Source organism: Thecamonas trahens, assembly GCF_000142905.1.
Source record: "Thecamonas trahens ATCC 50062 unplaced genomic scaffold supercont1.36, whole genome shotgun sequence".
Lineage (NCBI taxonomy): Eukaryota > Apusomonadida > Apusomonadidae > Thecamonas > Thecamonas trahens.
Window position 1 is genome coordinate 222,506 of NW_013657644.1, and position 16,884 is coordinate 239,389.

The 16,884-nt window shown below is 65.7% G+C and overlaps 9 protein-coding genes and 1 non-coding gene across 10 annotated transcripts in view; 7 read left to right on the top strand and 3 right to left on the bottom strand.

The window, feature by feature from the left end:
* The first annotated feature begins 49 nt into the window (after positions 1–49).
* On the top strand, positions 50–851 carry AMSG_07497 (microsomal glutathione S-transferase 3). The gene is made up of 2 exons (XM_013900535.1): positions 50–160; positions 363–851. The coding sequence occupies exons 1-2, from the start codon at positions 125–127 to the stop codon at positions 762–764; spliced, it is 438 nt and encodes a 145-aa protein (XP_013755989.1). The 5' UTR covers positions 50–124; the 3' UTR covers positions 765–851.
* Positions 852–983: 132 nt separating this feature from the next.
* Positions 984–1,922, top strand: AMSG_07498 (uncharacterized protein; the record flags this gene model as incomplete). Its single annotated transcript, XM_013900536.1, has 3 exons — positions 984–1,081; positions 1,107–1,725; positions 1,764–1,922. The coding sequence occupies exons 1-3, from the start codon at positions 1,005–1,007 to the stop codon at positions 1,920–1,922; spliced, it is 855 nt and encodes a 284-aa protein (XP_013755990.1). The 5' UTR covers positions 984–1,004.
* A 10-nt stretch (positions 1,923–1,932) lies between these two features.
* On the bottom strand, positions 1,933–2,910 carry AMSG_07499 (tRNA (Uracil-5-)-methyltransferase TRM9; the record flags this gene model as incomplete). The annotated part of the gene is made up of 2 exons (XM_013900537.1): positions 1,933–2,835; positions 2,869–2,910. The coding sequence occupies 2 exons, from the start codon at positions 2,908–2,910 to the stop codon at positions 1,933–1,935; spliced, it is 945 nt and encodes a 314-aa protein (XP_013755991.1).
* Positions 2,911–3,107: 197 nt separating this feature from the next.
* Positions 3,108–7,188, top strand: AMSG_12075 (uncharacterized protein; the record flags this gene model as incomplete). The annotated part of the gene is made up of 2 exons (XM_013900585.1): positions 3,108–5,162; positions 5,912–7,188. The coding sequence occupies 2 exons, from the start codon at positions 3,108–3,110 to the stop codon at positions 7,166–7,168; spliced, it is 3,312 nt and encodes a 1,103-aa protein (XP_013756039.1). The 3' UTR covers positions 7,169–7,188.
* AMSG_20043 lies at positions 5,449–5,520 on the bottom strand. Its single transcript has one exon. It is a non-coding gene; the product is annotated as a tRNA-Ala (tRNA).
* A 358-nt stretch (positions 7,189–7,546) lies between the features above and the next one.
* On the top strand, positions 7,547–11,160 carry AMSG_07502 (ATPase). The gene is made up of 2 exons (XM_013900538.1): positions 7,547–7,575; positions 7,874–11,160. Exon 2 carries the CDS (start codon positions 8,050–8,052, stop codon positions 11,119–11,121), a length of 3,072 nt encoding a protein of 1,023 aa, XP_013755992.1. The 5' UTR covers positions 7,547–7,575; positions 7,874–8,049; the 3' UTR covers positions 11,122–11,160.
* Positions 10,830–13,514, bottom strand: AMSG_07503 (uncharacterized protein). The gene is made up of 2 exons (XM_013900539.1): positions 13,370–13,514; positions 10,830–13,275 (listed from the first exon to the last, which is right to left on the bottom strand). The coding sequence occupies exons 1-2, from the start codon at positions 13,469–13,471 to the stop codon at positions 11,185–11,187; spliced, it is 2,193 nt and encodes a 730-aa protein (XP_013755993.1). The 5' UTR covers positions 13,472–13,514; the 3' UTR covers positions 10,830–11,184.
* A 984-nt stretch (positions 13,515–14,498) lies between these two features.
* Positions 14,499–15,170, top strand: AMSG_07504 (uncharacterized protein; the record flags this gene model as incomplete). Its single annotated transcript, XM_013900540.1, has 1 exon — positions 14,499–15,170. One exon carries the CDS (start codon positions 14,499–14,501, stop codon positions 15,168–15,170), a length of 672 nt encoding a protein of 223 aa, XP_013755994.1.
* Positions 15,171–15,362: 192 nt separating this feature from the next.
* AMSG_07505 (uncharacterized protein) lies at positions 15,363–16,374 on the top strand (the record flags this gene model as incomplete). Its single annotated transcript, XM_013900541.1, has 2 exons — positions 15,363–16,237; positions 16,365–16,374. 2 exons carry the CDS (start codon positions 15,363–15,365, stop codon positions 16,372–16,374), a joined length of 885 nt encoding a protein of 294 aa, XP_013755995.1.
* A 156-nt stretch (positions 16,375–16,530) lies between these two features.
* The window catches only part of AMSG_07506 (uncharacterized protein), a gene marked incomplete at both ends in the record, with an annotated part of 3,764 nt that continues 3,410 nt past the window's right edge, over positions 16,531–16,884 (top strand). Inside the window, one exon of the mRNA XM_013900542.1 lies at positions 16,531–16,563. Coding sequence (XP_013755996.1) covers positions 16,531–16,563 — 33 coding nt within the window. The remainder of the gene's footprint in view (positions 16,564–16,884) is intronic.

Consider the following 16,884-nt stretch of genomic DNA (forward strand, 5'->3'; position numbering starts at 1 on the left):
ATGTGTGTGTGTGTGTGTGTGTGTCCGAAGCACCTGACTGAGTGCGACCTGTGGAGTGCGACAGTGGTTTGGGGCGGGGTGCGGGCGCACGCAGTCTCGCCCACCTGTCTTGTCTGCCATCGTCATGCACATTGAACTTGATGCCGAGTACGGCTATGTGGTATGTTTTGTGATGCATAGGGCAGGGGCAGGGGTGGGCGGTGGTGGGTGCCGGGGGGAGGTGCGGGGACAAAGCTGGGGGACAACACACTGACTGACACGGACCTTTCCCGGACGGTGGATGATGATGTGGGCAACGTGTGGCGGTGTGGGCGATGTGTGGTGGTGTGGGCGATGTGTGGTGGTGTGGGTGAGGCATGCAGATCCTCGCCACCATCGGCCTCATGATCACCAACCTGCTGCTAGGCGAACGAGTGGCCTTGGCCCGCAAGAAGTACCACGTCAAGCTGCCGGCCATGTACGGGCCGGACACCAAGGAGGGCAACGCGTTCTCGCGCATTCAGCGCGGGCATCAGAACTTCCTCGAGACGCTCCCGGACGTCTTTGTCGCCCATCTCATCTGCGGCCTCACTCGCCCACTCCTCACCTCGGCCATGTGCGCACTGTACATCGCCGGCCGCTTTGCCTACGCTTATGGCTACGCCTCGGCGCCCAAGCTCCGCCTCTACGGCACACCGTTCATCGTTATCGCCCGCCTTTTCCACCTCTATGGCCTTGGCGAGATGGTGTATTCCATGCTCTACGCCTCGTCGTCGCCGCAGTGAGCGCCCCGAGCCATCGCGCCGTCCAGCCATTGCGCCCCAAGGCCGAGCAGCCCCCGATCATTGGATTACATCAGCGGCTGGATTCTCCCCCATCCCCCCCCCCCCCCCCCCCCTCCGTCCTCCGTCTCTCACTACCTGACCGGCCGCTGCCCCTCCCTGCCCCCCTCCCACCCCCCGCCCCCTTCCCGCCTCCACCCACAGCGTGCACAGCCTACTCTTCTCAGTTCCACTCTCCTTCTCATGGCCGACGCCGCAGCTGGGTTCGGCGCTGCCTCGCTGCGGTATGAGGAGGCGCTGCAGCGGCAGGTGCGGCAGCTGTCGGCGGGCGTGGCTGCCGCTGAGGCGTGCGTCGGCCGCCGAGGACGCTGCCGTGGCCGTCGCCGAGGCTGCCGACGCCGAGCATCGAGCGCTGCAAGAGGCGCTCGACGCGGCGCTGAGCAAGGTCAGCTCGCTTAAGGCGCGCAACCGCGAGCTGGAGGCCGAGGCGGCGCGAATGCCGTCGCTCGAGGCACGTCTGCGCGAAGCCTGGGAGCGCATCGCCGGCCTGGAGGCCGCTCTCGATGCACAGCCCGACTCTTCTGCTGGCTTTATCCCCCACCTGCTCCCGCCTACGCTGCTCCACCCTCTGGCGCATTCGATGCCGCTGGCACAGAGCCCGGCCTGCCACAAGCCGTGGCCGCGCGATCAGGTCTCACAGCCGGGGCTCAGCCCCGTCGTCCATGCCCACGGGCACACTCGCCGACCGAGGCAAAGTCCCGGCCTCGGCTCTGGGCAGCTTGTTGCCCAGCAGCAGGTCAACGCGCTGGAGGAGCTGCTAGAGGCCTCGCTTCAGCAGTATGAGGCTGCAGCGGCCGAGGCAGCGACGCTGCGGGCGAGCATCAACAGCGCTGCTGCCGCTGAGCGGCGGGGAGCAGCACAAGCGGCGGGGCAGCGGGAGCAGCGACCACCAGCGAAGCGGCAAGTGCAACGGCTGCGGATGCTGTCGCAGCTGCGATGGAGGCGGACAAGTTGCGGGCCGAGCTCGTCCTAGCACGGCGTGAGCTGGCCAAGAGCGCGGCCGAGGCCCGCGAGGCGCTCGCCGGGCGCGACGCTGCCATTGCCGAGCTGCGGGCCAAGCTCGACATGCAGTTGCGCGCGTCGCAGCGGGCTCATCAATAAAGCCATGACGTTAGGCCGGGGCGGGCGCTTTGCGAAACACCACATACCAGTTGTCGCGATCGTAGCGCGACTCGACGACGTCGACGCCGTCGAGACCGTCGACGAGGGCGTCGAGCTCGCCGGCGCGGAACAGGTGGTAGTAGCGGTAGAGGATGACGTTGCCGGTAGGATCACGCGGAAGGTCGGCGTGCTGAGGCCCTTGGAACCGCGGCGCCAGCTTCCATGGCACAAACGTGTCCTGCCCGTCAAAGGTCCGTGCCTCCTGCTCAAAGGCCCAGACAGTGACGAGCAGTGTGCCGCCCGGGGCGACGCAGCGCAGCATCTCGGCAACGGCGGCGCGACGTGCGGATGGCTCACGGACGTGGTGCAGGGCGGCGATGCAGATGGCATGGTCCAGCGCGCCATCACGCAGCGGGAGATCCTTGAGGTCGGCGCGGACCAGGCCCTCGCCCGAGCCCTGGGTCGGGCCCACGGCGGCGGCGGCGGCCTCGGCAAGCAGGCCAGCGGAGCGGTCGAGGCCGACCATGAGCAGGCGGCGATTGCAAGCCATGTACTTGCCGTTGCCGCATCCGATGTCGCCGACCACAGCCCCGTCCGGCAGCGCCTGCAGGTGCGCCTCGACGAGCGGCCAGCCCGAGTGCCGGGTGGCCGAGAAGTGGGCGGCGATGGCGTCGTAGACGTCGCCCACGTAGACGGCCTCGACCTCGGCCCCGGGCAGCTCATCCAGCTCCTCACTCCGCGGTGCTGCCGCCTCCACCGCCGCTGCCGCTGCTTCGGCCTTGGCTGCTGCTGCTGCTGCCGCCGCCGCCGCCTCAGCCTTGGCCTTGGCCGCCGCCGCCGCCCGCTCTGCCGCCGCCGCCCGTCCGGCCACAATCCGCTGCGCCCGCTCTGACGAGCGATCAAGATGGACGTCCTCGCACGCGTCACCCCGCCCACACCCGCCTACCGCCTCCAAATGAGCAAAGCAGATGCGTGTCTTGGCCGCCATCCCGATCGATCCGGTCCCGCCACAACGACGACTGCGACAAGTGTGCCGCAGCAGCCAGCCAGCGGGACCAGCGGCAGTCGCCGTCCGTCAGCACTCTGCCGGCGGCGATCACGATCACGATCATGATCACCGCTGCCACCACCCCACTCACCCCCACCGCCCCCCCCCCCCCCCCTCCCCCCTCCCCAACCCACACCATGGCCTCTGTCTCCCGCTCGGAACGTCTCAAGGCGCAGCTGGAGCGCTCGCGGGCGCTGGAGCCGACGCCAACGCCGCCGTCCGGCACGGCAGGCCAGGGACCGGGTGGACCGGGTGGACCTGGCGAGGCCGCCACGCCACCGTCGTCTACCCCGTCGGGGACAACCTCCACCCCAACCATCTCCACAGCGACTTCGCCCACGTCTGCCACGCCTCCGTCGTCCACTTCTGCCACGCCCGTGTCCTCATCCCCCGTCACGGCCACGCCGGCGTCCGACTCTGCGTCTCCGGGCGAGGTCCTCGAGTCGCCGTCAAACACCATCGCGCGGCTGATGGCGGAGCGCCTGAAGGAGATCCTCGAGGCTGCAGCTAATGGAAGGGCCTTGCTGGGTGACGTGGGCTCGGACCCGGTCTTCCGCGTCCTCTTCAACCGCTACAAAAAGATGGTCTCGTCCGAGTCGCCGCTCGCAGCTGTTCCGACCGCCCTCGCCCCGTTCTTTGCCCCGCTTGGCATCTCAGTCCAGGGCGGGGGCTCGACGGGCGAGCCGGTCTCGTTTCTCCTTACTTCGGCTATTATTGTCCAAGCCAAGGCCACCCTCGATCGCGTCAGCGAGTCCAAGCGCGCCGCCCAGGACGCGCGCTCGGGCGTGCAGGTTGCCGAGACGAGGGTCAAGGTGCTCCGCGCCGACCTCGCTTCCGCCCGCGCCACGCTGAAAGAGACCCAGGACGAAGTCGCCGCCCTGCGCAAGGCGCTGGCTTTGATGAACGCTGAGACGCAGGCGGCTGTTGCCGCTGAAAGCCGTGCCATGCAAGACGTCCTTCACGCTGCCGAGAACAAGCGCGAGGCCAAGGCGGCCAAGAAGCGCATCCGCGCCCAGATCAAGGCTCTCACGGCTGCCTCCTCTTCGCAGGCCTTGGTCGACGACATCGATGGGGGAAAGTCTGCTTTGGCGACGTCCACGGAGCCTGCTCGCACCGACCCGCCTGTGGTCCTCACTGCCGACAAGCTCCGCGAGGTCCGCCAGCTCCTCGACCTTGAGCACATTGCCCGCAGCCGCGCCCAGGTCATCGGCAAACTTCCATCGACGTCAGGCAACGCTCACAAGAAGGCCCAAGCCAAGGCCGAGGCCATGCAGGCTGTCTTTGCCGTCCGCTCTGCCCGCGAGGCCGATCCCTCCGCGTGGGACGCCGCTGTTGCCGCGCTGGAGCGTGTCTCGTTCGACGCCACTGGCGATGAAGACCGCGCCGCCGCAGCCACCGATGCTTCCGCTCCTGACAACGTTGCTCCCGCGGGGATGGCGCTGTCGGTCCCTGCGCCCCCTTCCGCCTCCAAAGCCTCGCCGTTTGCCGGCCTCGCCCTCGAGCCGGTCGACTTTGAGAGCGCCGGCACACTTGTCCGCCTCGCGCCGGACGTCCCCTTCCGTCACAACCACACCCTCACGGCAGTCCAGCGCGGCACAGGCTTTAGCCTCCCGGAACGGCTCGTCGACGCCTTTGAGCCGTACGCGGCGCCGACTTTGGCCACCTTTGATGACTTTGCGGCCGCCGCTGTTGCCGGCGAGCCGCTCGATAGCCTCGACGTCGAGATTGAGCCTTCGCTGACGGGGGCCTTGCTTCTGACACGCTACCCGTCGTCTGGCCTCCTCCCGCTTCCTGCCTCTGGCCGCGTCCGCCCCACTCCTGTCAACGCCGACACTGCCGAAGACCGGCTCTACGTCCTCGGTACCAACACCTCGGTCGTCCGGCTTTGCCTCGCCATCGAGTATCGCAAGCGCCAGGCGCTCAAGTACGTCTCGCAGGACCCGACGCTTGCCGCCATGCACGAGATCTGCGTCTCGTTTCACTGCCTCTACACTATGTACAAAGCCGGCGCCGTCGCCGAGGACCGCCTCGCTGCCGCCGCCCAGGTCGCCCGCTCTGAGCTCCGCGACATCATCGCCACTTTTCCACCCTGCTCCGCCGATCACACAATCTGTCACTGGCACGAGTCGACCCTCTGCCCCTGCTCAAGCAGTGCTCGCTCGCTCTGCCGATGCTGGCTCCCGCTCGCCGTCGTCGCTGCCGCGCACCGCGACGGTCGTTGGCTTGATCGCCTCTTCGACGGGCTCGGCCATTGCGAGCAGTGGTTTTGAGGCAAATGTAAAAAAATTGTATGCCACAGTCGCAGTCGAACCAACAACACTCCGGATTTCCCCCCGTCTTTGCACTTTAGCCACATCCTGCCCCCACTCTTCCCCCCACTCCCATTCCACCACATCCTGGGATGCGCACAGCTATGTCGATGAATGCAGCATTCGCACAGGCATAAAAAAAAATCTCTGGCAAGCCAGAGACAGTATGTGGAGGAGGCAAGGATCGAACTCGCGGCATCCAACATGCAAAGCTGGCGCTCTACCACTGAGCTACACCCCCAAACTGATTCCAGACACCGTTCACAGTAGTTATTAACCCGTACAGCGCATTGCCCTTGCTCTTCCATCCGCTTCCCAGCACACTCTCCCGCTGCTGCACTCGCCAAATCCTCCTTCCTCCTCCCCTGATCAACCCCTTTACATCCGCGACGAGCCTTGCCATGTCGCCAACAACCTCTCATTCTCTCTCTATCGACCGCGACACCTCCGCCACCCGGTCGCCAATACGGCGGACTGTTCCTGGGCGGCGAAATGGGCTCCGCGGCTGGCGTGCACATGGCTGCGCCACGGCGGCACCACCGGGCACGGCGGCGTTACGGACGGTGGCCACCACTACCACCGTCGTTGCATTTGACTCACCCAGAGAAGCATAGCGCATGGGAGGAGGGCAGTCGGTCGAGGCGCCGCTCGAGCTTGCAGAGCTCCCCACCGAGCTGTTCCTTGCGCCGCTGGGCGAGGCGCTCGCGGCGGCTCGGGCGGCGGAGACGGGCATTGCTCGCGCTTCCAAGCGCGTCAAGCTCACCACCTTTGACGCCGCCTTCTCGGGCGCCGAGGGCCTAGACTGGGCCCGTCGCTTTGTCGCTGCCCGCATCGCCGAGCGTGAGAGCCCTCCGCCGCTGTCCGCTGCCGTCGCCGACGGCTGGGCCCTGCTCCTCGCCGCCGGCCTCGTTGTCCCGCTCTCGGCCTCGGCCTCGCCTGCTTTGCTGGGCTCATCAGCCTCGTCGGGCTCATCGAGCCCGCGCGCACGCGCATCATCGGCACCAACTCTCGGTGAGGCGGCATCCGGGCCTGGGCTTGTCGACTCGGACAAGGCGCTGTATCGGTTTATCATGGACGATCCCAAGGCCGACCTCAATCTCCGCGTCCTGTTTGTGGGCGAGCCGGGCTCGCCGCACGCCGTGGCTGACAAGCTGAAGAAAGCGTGCCTCTCACTCTATGGTGCATTTCTCGCCGATGACGGCCGCAGCCTCGACCGCGAAGGCATGATGTCCTCTGAGGCTTTTGCTGCCTTTGAGGCCGACATTGCCGAGCTGCAGCGGGTTGACCTCGCCGCTCTCGGCCCTGACGACCGCATCGCCTTCTTTATTAACGTCTACAACATTCTTTGCATCCATGCCCAGTTTGTATTTGGTCCACCGTCATCGGTTCTTGCCCGGCGCACCTTTTTCAAAAGGGCCCGCTACACCATCGCCCTCCACTCGTACTCGCTCGACGACATCGAGCACGGAATTCTGCGGTGCAATGTGGGCGGCCACTTTACAGACGCCGACGATCCGCGGCTTGCCCTCTGTCCGCCGCGCCGCGATCCGCGCATCCACTTTGCTCTCAACTGTGGCGCCGAGTCCTGCCCACCCATCCGCGTCTACGACGCCGACAAGCTCGACGCACAGCTCACACTCGCGGCCCAGTGCTTCTGCCAATCCGAGGTCTCGATCGAACCGCAGCCGTCGGCCTCGAATGAGCTCATCCTCTCCATGTCCAAGATCTTTATGTGGTACCACAATGACTTTGGCGCCACAGATGCTGACATGCTGGCGTATCTTATGCCGTTCCTTCCACCTCACGCTGCCGAGATCATCGCCGAAGCACTCGCCTCGGACACCACGTTCAAGATCGAGTACAACTCGTACTCTTGGAAAGCCATGTAAAGTGTCGATTGGTGTTGTGATGGAGCATGCTGGCGCACTTGCGTGCTACAGGCTTGCCACATGTGGAGGCCATCATCGGCGTCATTACCATCATCATGCATCATGATCAAGTTCGTCATTGCCATCCCCCTCCCCCCCCCCCTTCCGCCGAGTGACTGCGACTGTAGTGGCTGGCAGTGGCTGGGAGGGGCCACACAGGGCCAGGGAGAGAGCAGCGGCGGGCTAACGATGACAGAAATTAATCCGTTCCGTTTCTTCCCCCCCCTCCCCCCCATACCTCCTCCGCCCATCACACAACCGCACCCCGCCGACCTGCGCTAGAGGCTGCACCACTCCTCGCGCAGCAAGCACTATGGCCGCAGCGGAGGAAGGGGACTACTACTCCCACTACTACTACTCGGAAGAGTGTACGTCAACAAACTAGTTGCTTTAGCCCAGGAGGGGAGGGAGGGTGTGAGGGCGGGACGAGGCTGGAGCGGGTGGCGAGCAGGCGGCCAACCGCAGTCGAAAAAGCAAAGTCCGTTCGGCGGTGGTGGTAGGCGGCCGGCCGGCCGGCCGAGCGGGCGAACGGGCGGGCGGACGGGCGGGAGGGGCGAACGGGCGACGGTCGGCATGGGCGGGCGGGCGGGCGGGCGGGTAGCCGGGTGCAGGTAGCAGGCTATGGGCGAGAAACAATAGTGACTTACTGTAGAGTGACTATGGCAGTTGGTGATGATGCGTACTACTCCAACTACTACTACTCGTCGTCGTCGGAAGAGGTGGTCCAGCGGCCGGCTGGCTCCATCGCTCTGCCTGCCCTGCCGGGCTCACCGGCGCCTGCCGGTGATGCTGCTACCGCTGCGCGCGCGCCCTCTCAGCTGGGCAAACGCACGGTGACGGGCATGCTTGGCGACCGGACGACGACCGGGCTTGGCGGGCGGACGACGACGGGGCTCGGCGGGCGGACGCTGTCGGGCGTGTCGATGATGACCGGTGAGCTGCCGGACCGGACGACGACGGTGTACGTGAACTTCAAGGGTGTGGACCCGCCGAAGGATGGCGGAAAGGCCAAGGCTCCGGAGGAGGTTGTGTACTACAACCAGAAGATGACGGCGATCATGGAGCACTTTCAGTCCGAGGTGACGCAGGGTCTTGCCACGGCGGAGGCCAAGCGGCGGCTGGAGAAGTGGGGCGTCAACTCGCTTCCGTCGCCGCCGCCCAAGCCGTGGTGGCGGATTCTTGCGGGCCAGTTTGGCGACTTTATGATCATGGTCCTCTGCTTTGTGGCGCTCTTTGAGCTTGTGCTCCAGGAGTGGATCGAGGCCTCTGTCCTCATCATTGTGGTTCTCATGAACGTCATTGTCGGCTTCCAGCAGGAGGTCAAGGCTGAGCGCGCGCTTGCGGCGCTCGAGTCGCTGACTGCGGCACAGGCCAAGGTCTTCCGCGACGGGGCGTGGCTCAACCTGCCGTCTGCCGAGCTTGTGCCTGGCGACATTGTGGCGCTGGAAGAGGGCGACCTTGTGCCGGCGGATCTGCGCCTGTTTGAGGTCAACGGCCTGTACGTGGACGAGGCGCGCCTGACGGGCGAGGCCGAGCCTATCGAGAAGATCGACGAGCGCATCATGCACGACGGCATCGGTGTGCTTACCGTCGGCGACCGGCGCAACATGGCGTTTATGTCGACGCTGGTCACGTCGGGCGTGGCGACTGCGGTCGTGGTCAACACGGGCTCGCGGACGCAGATCGGCAAGATTTCGTCGGCTCTCGCGGAGAAGACCGATAAGGAGTCGCCCATGCAGTCCAAGCTCGAGCGACTTGGCAAGATCCTGGTCTTCCTCTCGGTCTTCCTCTGCCTCCTCGTCATTGCCATTGGCATCATCCGGGTCCGCGCCGAGAAGGGTCGCGTCCGTGGCGAGGACTGGCGCGCGTGGTTCAAGGTCGGCATCTCGCTTGCCGTCGCCGTCATTCCCGAGGGCCTTGTGGCCGTTGTCACCGTGGCTCTCGCCGTCGGCGTGCAGCGCATTTCCAAGGTCAACGCCATTGTCCGCAACATGTCTGCGGTGGAGACGCTCGGCTCGGTCACCGTCATCTGTTCGGATAAGACCGGAACGCTCACCGAGGGCAAGATGCGGTCGGAGGAGCTCATTGCGGGCTCGGTGGTTTACGGCATTGCCGGCACCGACATCATTCCCGAGGGTGAGGTGACCCGCAAGTCGTCGGGCGACCTCCTCCCGGCTGACAACTACCGCGAGCTCCCGCCGGCGGTCTACCGCTCCATGCAAGTCTGCGCCCTGTGCAACAACTCGTCGCTGGGCTTCAACACCGAGCGCCGCGAGTGGGAGTACACCGGCGACCCGACCGAGGTTGCCCTTGAGGTTGCCGCCCGCAAGCTCTCGCTCGGCGCCGAGGTCTGGTCGTCGTCGTTTGGCTACGAGAAGGTCTTTGAGATTCCGTTCACCTCGGACCGCAAGCGCATGACGGGCGTCTTCCGCTCGACGGGCAAGGGCCCGATGGGCGAGAAGGCCAACTCGGGCGTCGTTGTTGCCAAGGGCGCCATGGGCTTCCTCCTCCCGGCCTGCACTTCGTTCCTCAACGACGGCGGCGACGTTGTCCCGCTCGACGACTCGATCCGCGAGTCCATCGAGACGCACAACCATGCGCTTTCCGGCCGCGGCCTCCGCACGCTCGCCCTCGCCTACCGCGACGTCTCGCGCTCGGAGCTTGCCCGCCTCGACGACTCAAACCCCGACGCCGTCGAGTCAAACCTCATTTTCTGCGGGCTCATTGCCATGCGCGACCCGCCGCGCGAGTCGGTCAAGGGCTCGATTGCCGTGGCGCACGGCGCCGGCATCCGCATCACCATGATTACCGGTGACCACCCGACGACCGCATCTGCCATCGCCAAGCAGCTCGGCATCATCAAGGAGGATGAGGATCATCTGGTTGCCACCGGTGCGTGGGTCGACTCGCGCTCGACCGACGACCTCGTCAACATGACCGAGTTCCCCAAGGTCTTTGCCCGCGTCTCGCCCGCCAACAAGCTCGCCCTTGTCCGCGCTCTCAAGGCCCGCGGCAACATTGTGGCCATGACCGGCGACGGCGTCAACGACGCCCCGGCCATCAAGCACGCTGACGTCGGCGTCGCCATGGGCCAGACCGGTACCGACCTCACCATCCAGTCGGCCGACATTGTCCTCCTCGACGACGACTTCAACACCATTGTCTTTGCTGTCGAAGAGGGCCGCCTCGTCCGCGACAACCTCATGACGTACCTTGCGTACCTGCTGGCCTGCAACGGGTCAGAGATTATGACCATGATGGCCATGGCCATTGCCGGCCTTGTCCCGCCCTTCTCGCCCGTCGCCATCCTCTACGCCAACGTCATCATCGACGTCCCGCCGTCGCTCGCCCTCGGCATTGACGTCAAGTCGGAGGGCCTCATGCATCGCCTGCCGCGCGACCCCAAGGCGGCCATCCTCTCGATCCGCTCGGTTATCGTTGTCTTCCTCCAGGCCTGCTCCATCTCGGTCTGGACCGTCATTGTCTACCTCCTCGCCATCTACGTCCACAACTACGAGCTCGACAACGACGACCTCGAGGCCCGCTCGCACGCCCGGTCGCTCGCCTTTGTCACCCAGGCCTGCATCCACCTCTTCCACTCGTACCCGGCCCGCTCCATGTCGCAGTCGGTCTTTAACAAGGCTGCCCTTGGCAACAAGGTTCTCAACTACGGCATCGGCATCTCGCTTGCCATCCTCATCATCATCTGCTACATCCCGGGCCTTGGCCCCGAGCTCGACCAGTGGCCGCTCAACGTCCGCGACTGGGCCTACGTCATCGGCGCCGTCATCATGCATCTGCTCGTCACCGAGGTCATCAAGTCCATCCTCGTCCGCAGCATTTTCCTTGCTGATGCCGACAAGGTCGACGAGTCGGTCGATACCGGCAAGCCCAAGTTCTTCAAGGACATGTAAGTGGTGCTCTCAGTTTGCAATAAAACACTCTACCAGTTACTGTATCCAGTCAGTGGGAGCGCGCTACCGCCGAAAGCCCTCGACCCAGGACTCGAGCGGATCGACAAAGCCGACGACGCCCTCCTCGACCAGCACGTGCTCGAGGGCGTCCGAGCCGACGCCGCCGGCCGAGGTGATGACAACCCGGGCGCGGACGCCGAGTGCAGACGCGATCTTGGCCCCAGTGTAGCGCGAGCGGAGCGCCGAGCCGACGGCTGGCACCCCGCTGGAGCCGTAGACGACGACGTTGTGCCCGCCGTCGGCCACAACAAACTGCGCGCCCCGGGTGGTGGCATCCATCACAGCCCGGCGCGAGAGTGGAAGCACGCCGCGGCGGCCAACCACCTCCTCACTCTCCCAAGCCACAAGGACAGGGTACAGGCCAGCGAGCACAGCGCGGGCATCGCCGAGAATCCAGGCGGCAGCGTCGCGGACGCCGCCGTCGCCGAGCGAGTCGCGGTTCGCGGAGCGCACGCACAGTGCATGCGCCACACGAAGAACGTGCGCGAGCTGTGGCGCGCCAACCTCGGCCAGCCGCTGCAAAAGCCCGCCGCTGCCCACGGCCACGTTGGGCACCAGCCGCTCGATGTCGGTCACCATGCCGCCGATGACCTGCGCCACCGCGTCGGCCGAGTGCTCGGCGCCAAGCGCCGAGAGGGCAAGGACCTTGGCCACAGGCGCGACCGCCATCGCAGCAAGCACGTCCCACGGCGAGGTGGCGAGCGACGCCGGCCGTGCCGAGACAACTCGAACCACAGGCACCATCCGCTTTGCGCTCGGAGAATAGACCAGCCCGCGGACCGCAAGCTGGACAATAGGAAGCGCAGGTAGCTTGGCCGACGCTGACTCGTACTCGAGCTCGACGACTAGGCCGGTGTGCACGCGGACAGCGCCGGTGCTGACCCGCGAGGCGACAAGCTCGTCAGCGGTGCAAGGCCCCGAGACGAGCCGGGTGCGGAGGCCGGTCGAGAGGCGGACGACAACTTGGGCGTCGTGCAGGATGTGGCCGCGGCTCTCGGCACGGCCGGCAAGAAACAGATCCTGCGGTAGCTCCGACGACGCGCCGCTTCCGGCCCCCATGGGCAGGTCGTACACCCCGAGGGCGCCGCCGGAGGCCGTGGCCAGGCCGGCGACGGCACCAAGGCCGATGGGTCCATTGAACAGCCGCAGGCCGTAGACCGAGACGGCGACACCGAGCTCGGCAGCACGCGCGCCAAGCGCCTCGTAGCCTCCAGACGCAACGTCGCGGGCGCTCGAAGCCAGCACCACGTTCACCGCCACCGTGTAGTGCTCCGATGTGGGAGAGGCCTCGACGAGGTCGAGGACGGCGGCAAAGGCGCCGGCCAGATCGGGAGCTCGCTCGGTTGCAGCCGCCAGCGCCGGCGCCGGCGCCGGACCCAGACCGGAAAGCGCGGCCGCCAGCGTCTCGTACGAGCTCGCCTTTTCGGCGACGAGCCAAGGCCAGTCGACGACGTCGATGAGGGGGACGGCGTCGTCGCCGGCGCACGTCTCGACCCATCGGAAGACTGGCAACTCGGCGGTGTCATGGGTGACGGCAGCCAAGCCCATGCGGCAGCCGTCGAGCGCAATGAGGCCGACATGGGCGCCGGATGGCAAGCCTTCCAGCCCGCCGAGGAGGGAGGCTTGGACGTGAGCCAGTGTCTCTGCATCGGCGGTGACGTCGACCAGGTAGATGACCGCCAGGGCGGTGGTTAGACTCGCTGCAAGATCCACCTCGCCAGCATCAGTAAGCGCATCCAGATCCATGTCGACGTAGTCAACCACCGCTGACGCCAGCTCAGGCTGCTTGCTCTGGGATGCTGGCGTGGCGTAGCGAGCAGCAAGCACCGGTGTAGCCGGATCGTTCCAGGCGGTACACAGAGCACATCGCCAGCGACCACGATGCGCCCGAGCAGCTGAGAATGAACTCCACGGAGTCATGTAGCTCCGGCAGCCCTCGCATCGGGCACACTCATCCATTCCCAGCGTCGGCGCCGAGACCAGACCAGCCGCCTCACACTCGCCCGTCATCGGATCAGCCAGGACATACTCTGGAGCAAGCGGCGCCAATGCTGCAGCCACCGCCACAGGCACAGCATGAGCAGTCACGGCATCCTGAGGAAGGAGAGTGTGTGAGTGGCAGGGTGAGGGCGGAAGGGGGGGGGGGGGGAGGGGGAGGAGGGGGAGGGGAGGGTGACGGGGAGCGTACGGGCGGGAATGACGGTGTGGTCCAGGTGAGATCGGGTTGGAGGCGGAGATGTGATGAGGACTTGGTTTGGGACGGGGTGGAGGAGGAAGATGATCTGCTCATGTGATGTACGTTGCTGGTGATCGTCGTGTGTGTGAAGGGGTGATGGGGGTGGTGGCGGGGGGGGGGGGGGGGAGGGGAGGGGAGGGAGGGTGGAGTGAGGTGGTCGGCTACGGGCGAGGACTGGACAGCCAGGTGGTCAGGGATGGGCGGGATGTTGGGATCGGATACGGTGATGAGTGAGCAGAGAAGGGTGTGTCGTGGGGTGTGGGATGTGGGGTGGGGTGTGGGGTGTGTGTGGGGTGTGTGTGTGGGGGGCTCATCGGCGGTTTACAGCTCCGAGTGGTGGCCGAGGAGAGCGAGGGCGAGTGGCGATGAGGGTGCGAACCAGATGAGGTAGAGGTAGGACATGCCGATGAGCGAGCCAGAGGAGACGATGGCCGGGGAAGGGCGTTGCGGAGTGGGATGGTGCCGTAGACGAGGAGCTCGATGGCGTAGAAGCCGCCAGCAATGACAAACGAAGCCATGCAAACGATGAACAGGGCGTGATTGGAGGGATCAACAGCCGTGGCGATGCGGACACATGCCGCAAGTAGCGTCCACACAGCCCAGAGCCTCCCAGCCAGCGGACTGACCTGCTCCTTGGCCAGCGCAAACTGCTTCGTCTTTACCGTCTCCAGCGCAAAGTAGCCCTGCGAGGTGGCAAAGAGCGCAGCCGCAGACACAATGTACAGCCACACAGAGAGCACCGTACCAGCCTCGACCTCCATTTTCTCGTCCTGAAGGCAATAGAGGCTAGTGTAGAGAGGTGGCTCGGTGGCTCCAGTCTCCATCCGCCCTAGCTGCCGGCCATGGCTGTGTGTCTATCCAGGCCCGGGGGGGGGGGGGGGGGGCGTGGGAGCTGCTCCGATCACTGCTGGCGCCGATCGCGATCATAGTCGCGGCGATCGAGGACGAAAGGGCTTGAAAGCGGCCACCACCGTAGGCACCACCACCACCACCACCACCACCACCACAGCCAGCACACCACCGTCCTCACACGTCACACTTCACACACCAGCACCAGCACCTCTCCTCGTTTGCCCTTGCTATGGCTTCGCTGCGGTTTGTGTCCGAGGCAGAGCTGCGTGAGGAAGAGGCAGCCGGGAAGAAGCCCGTGGCGGCAAGCGGCCCGCGCCAGTCGCTCTACGCACAGCTGCAAGCTCAGCAGGAGGCCAAGGATGCCGAGTGGGCAGAGAAGCATGGGCCGAGCACAGACATTCCGCAGTACGATGACGACGACATCGCTTGGTGGAACGAGACCGTCCGCCTCCGCTCGGCTGCAGAGCGCCAGCGGGCCGACGACGAGGCCGACGCCGTCGCCCGCTTCAAGGCTGCACAGAAAGATCAGGTCATCGTGGCCCTTGCCGACGACGACGACGATGGAAACAACGACGACGATGGCTCGAAGGGCAAGAGTGAGGCTGGCGAGGCCGCAACCTCTTCGTCCGCTTCGCTTCCCTTGTCCGGCAACGCTGCCGCGAGCACTGTGCCCGCAGCGTCGCCCGCCGCCCCGCTTGGCCTTGCCCCGCGGTTCCAACTCCGTGTCAAACGCAAGCGCGATGCCGACAAGGCTGAACTCGATCCCGCGCCCGCTGCTTTGCCGCCGCCTTCCTCCCAGCCGCCACCCAAGCGTGCTCGGCCCAATCCGAGCCTCTCGGCCCTCATCGGCTTTGGATCCGACGACTCGGACTCGGACTCGGACTCGGACGCTGCGGCATGACGCCGCTGATCTGCTTGTCGGTGGCGCGTAGCTTTAAACAGGACGATGCCAGCATTCGGAATCAGCACACAGCCTCTACGTCTGCCCGCTCCGACAGCTCCAGTTTGGCTGATCGGCAAAGCGCAGCAGATCAACCGCAGTCAGCGCGTCAGAGTCTTGCAGCGGCGACATCTGACGCGTTTATCGCGGAGCATGTTCACCTCTATGCGGATGGTGCACACGTCGACGCGTGTGGGAGGCAAGGCGTCGAAGCCTCTGGTGTGGCTGCTCAACTCGGCAGCGGATGCGGTGTCGAGCACGGCGTCGGGCGTCAACACGGTGGTGTCATCAGCCGGCTCGGCTGTGGCAGGCACCATCGAGTCGTCAGCAAAGGCTGCCAAGGATGTGCTGCCGCAAGAGCCGCTGGTCCCGTTGCCCAAGGCGGCGACGTCGAGCCTCTCGGCGGCGGCGTCGCTGGTCAGGGTCGGCACCTCGCTGACCAAGTCGGCGCTGGGCGCTGCTGCCCAGCTTGGCGGTGCTGCCGGCTCGGTGGTGGGCTCGGTGGTGGTCGATGCCGTCTCGGGCCGCAATGGCAAGGGCTCCCAGGCGTCGGCGCTAGGAGACGCTATGGATCCCGAGCTTGTTCGTGCCGCTACCCGGCTGGCGTCGACGACGTCGTCAGCAGTCATGTCGGTGCTCGACACGGCTGAGGCGGCGTCGGCTACCGTCGTCGACTCATCGCTGGGATCGGTCTCGTCGCTTGTCGGCCAGACGCTTGGGCCCGAGGCCGGCGACGTTGTCCGCGCCAACCTCACGGTGGTCAACGACGCAGTCAAGACCATGTACAAGGTCAAGTCGTTTGGCATCCGCAAGATGGCCTCGTCGTCGGCCAAGTCGTTCCGCGACCAGGCCCTTCGCTCTGTCCTTGTGCTCTCGCCCGAGGTCGTCGCCGCCGCGCAGCCGTCATCCTCGAGCCACGTCCCGATTCCGCTAACCGACTCTGAAGATCTTGTGGTGATCCCTCTCATGACCGCCTCCAACTACACCCACTCTCGCCCAGTCCGCTTCCCGCAAGCACACCAGCTAAAGTAGCCTGCCAAGTCGCGATCAGGCCCCTCCGATTCACCCAAAGCTGCTGCCGTCACGCAGCCGTCATCATAGGACCACGTCCCTCCCCCCCTCCCCCCTCCCCCCCCTCCCCCCTCCCCCGGCCAGGCAACTCTGAGGACGTAGCCGACTGGCGAGTCCGACCAAGTCGGCAGCACTCGGCAGTCGGCGAAACGCCTGAAATGGAATTTTGGCATGGCTCGGCTGGCTGGCCTTGTGCCGGTTTTTGGCGACATTCGACTCCCCTCGAGACCGGGGAGAGGAGGAGCAAGACATGGCGTTGTCAAGAGCCTCAGACAACGTAGTGGTACGTCGACAGCAAGTTTGAAGGCGACCATGTGCCTGCCTGCCTGCCGAGGTGTAGGGGATATATAGAAGGGCCAGAGGAGGTAAAGGGAGAAGGGGGGAGGGAGGGGGGGAAGGCGGGGTCACAGGCGCTCTTCGCCGCGGGGGTTGGTGGCATGTTGTCGGTGGGAGAAAGCCCTCCCCCCCCCGCGCGTGCCGCTGGAAGAGCAAACCGTTCCGTTTCTAGCGAAAAAAAAGGGGCAAACACACCTGTAGCTGTACTCATGGCGTTCGGGAATGGTGACGACTGGTGTGTGTATGTGTGTGTGTGTGGTGGGGGGGA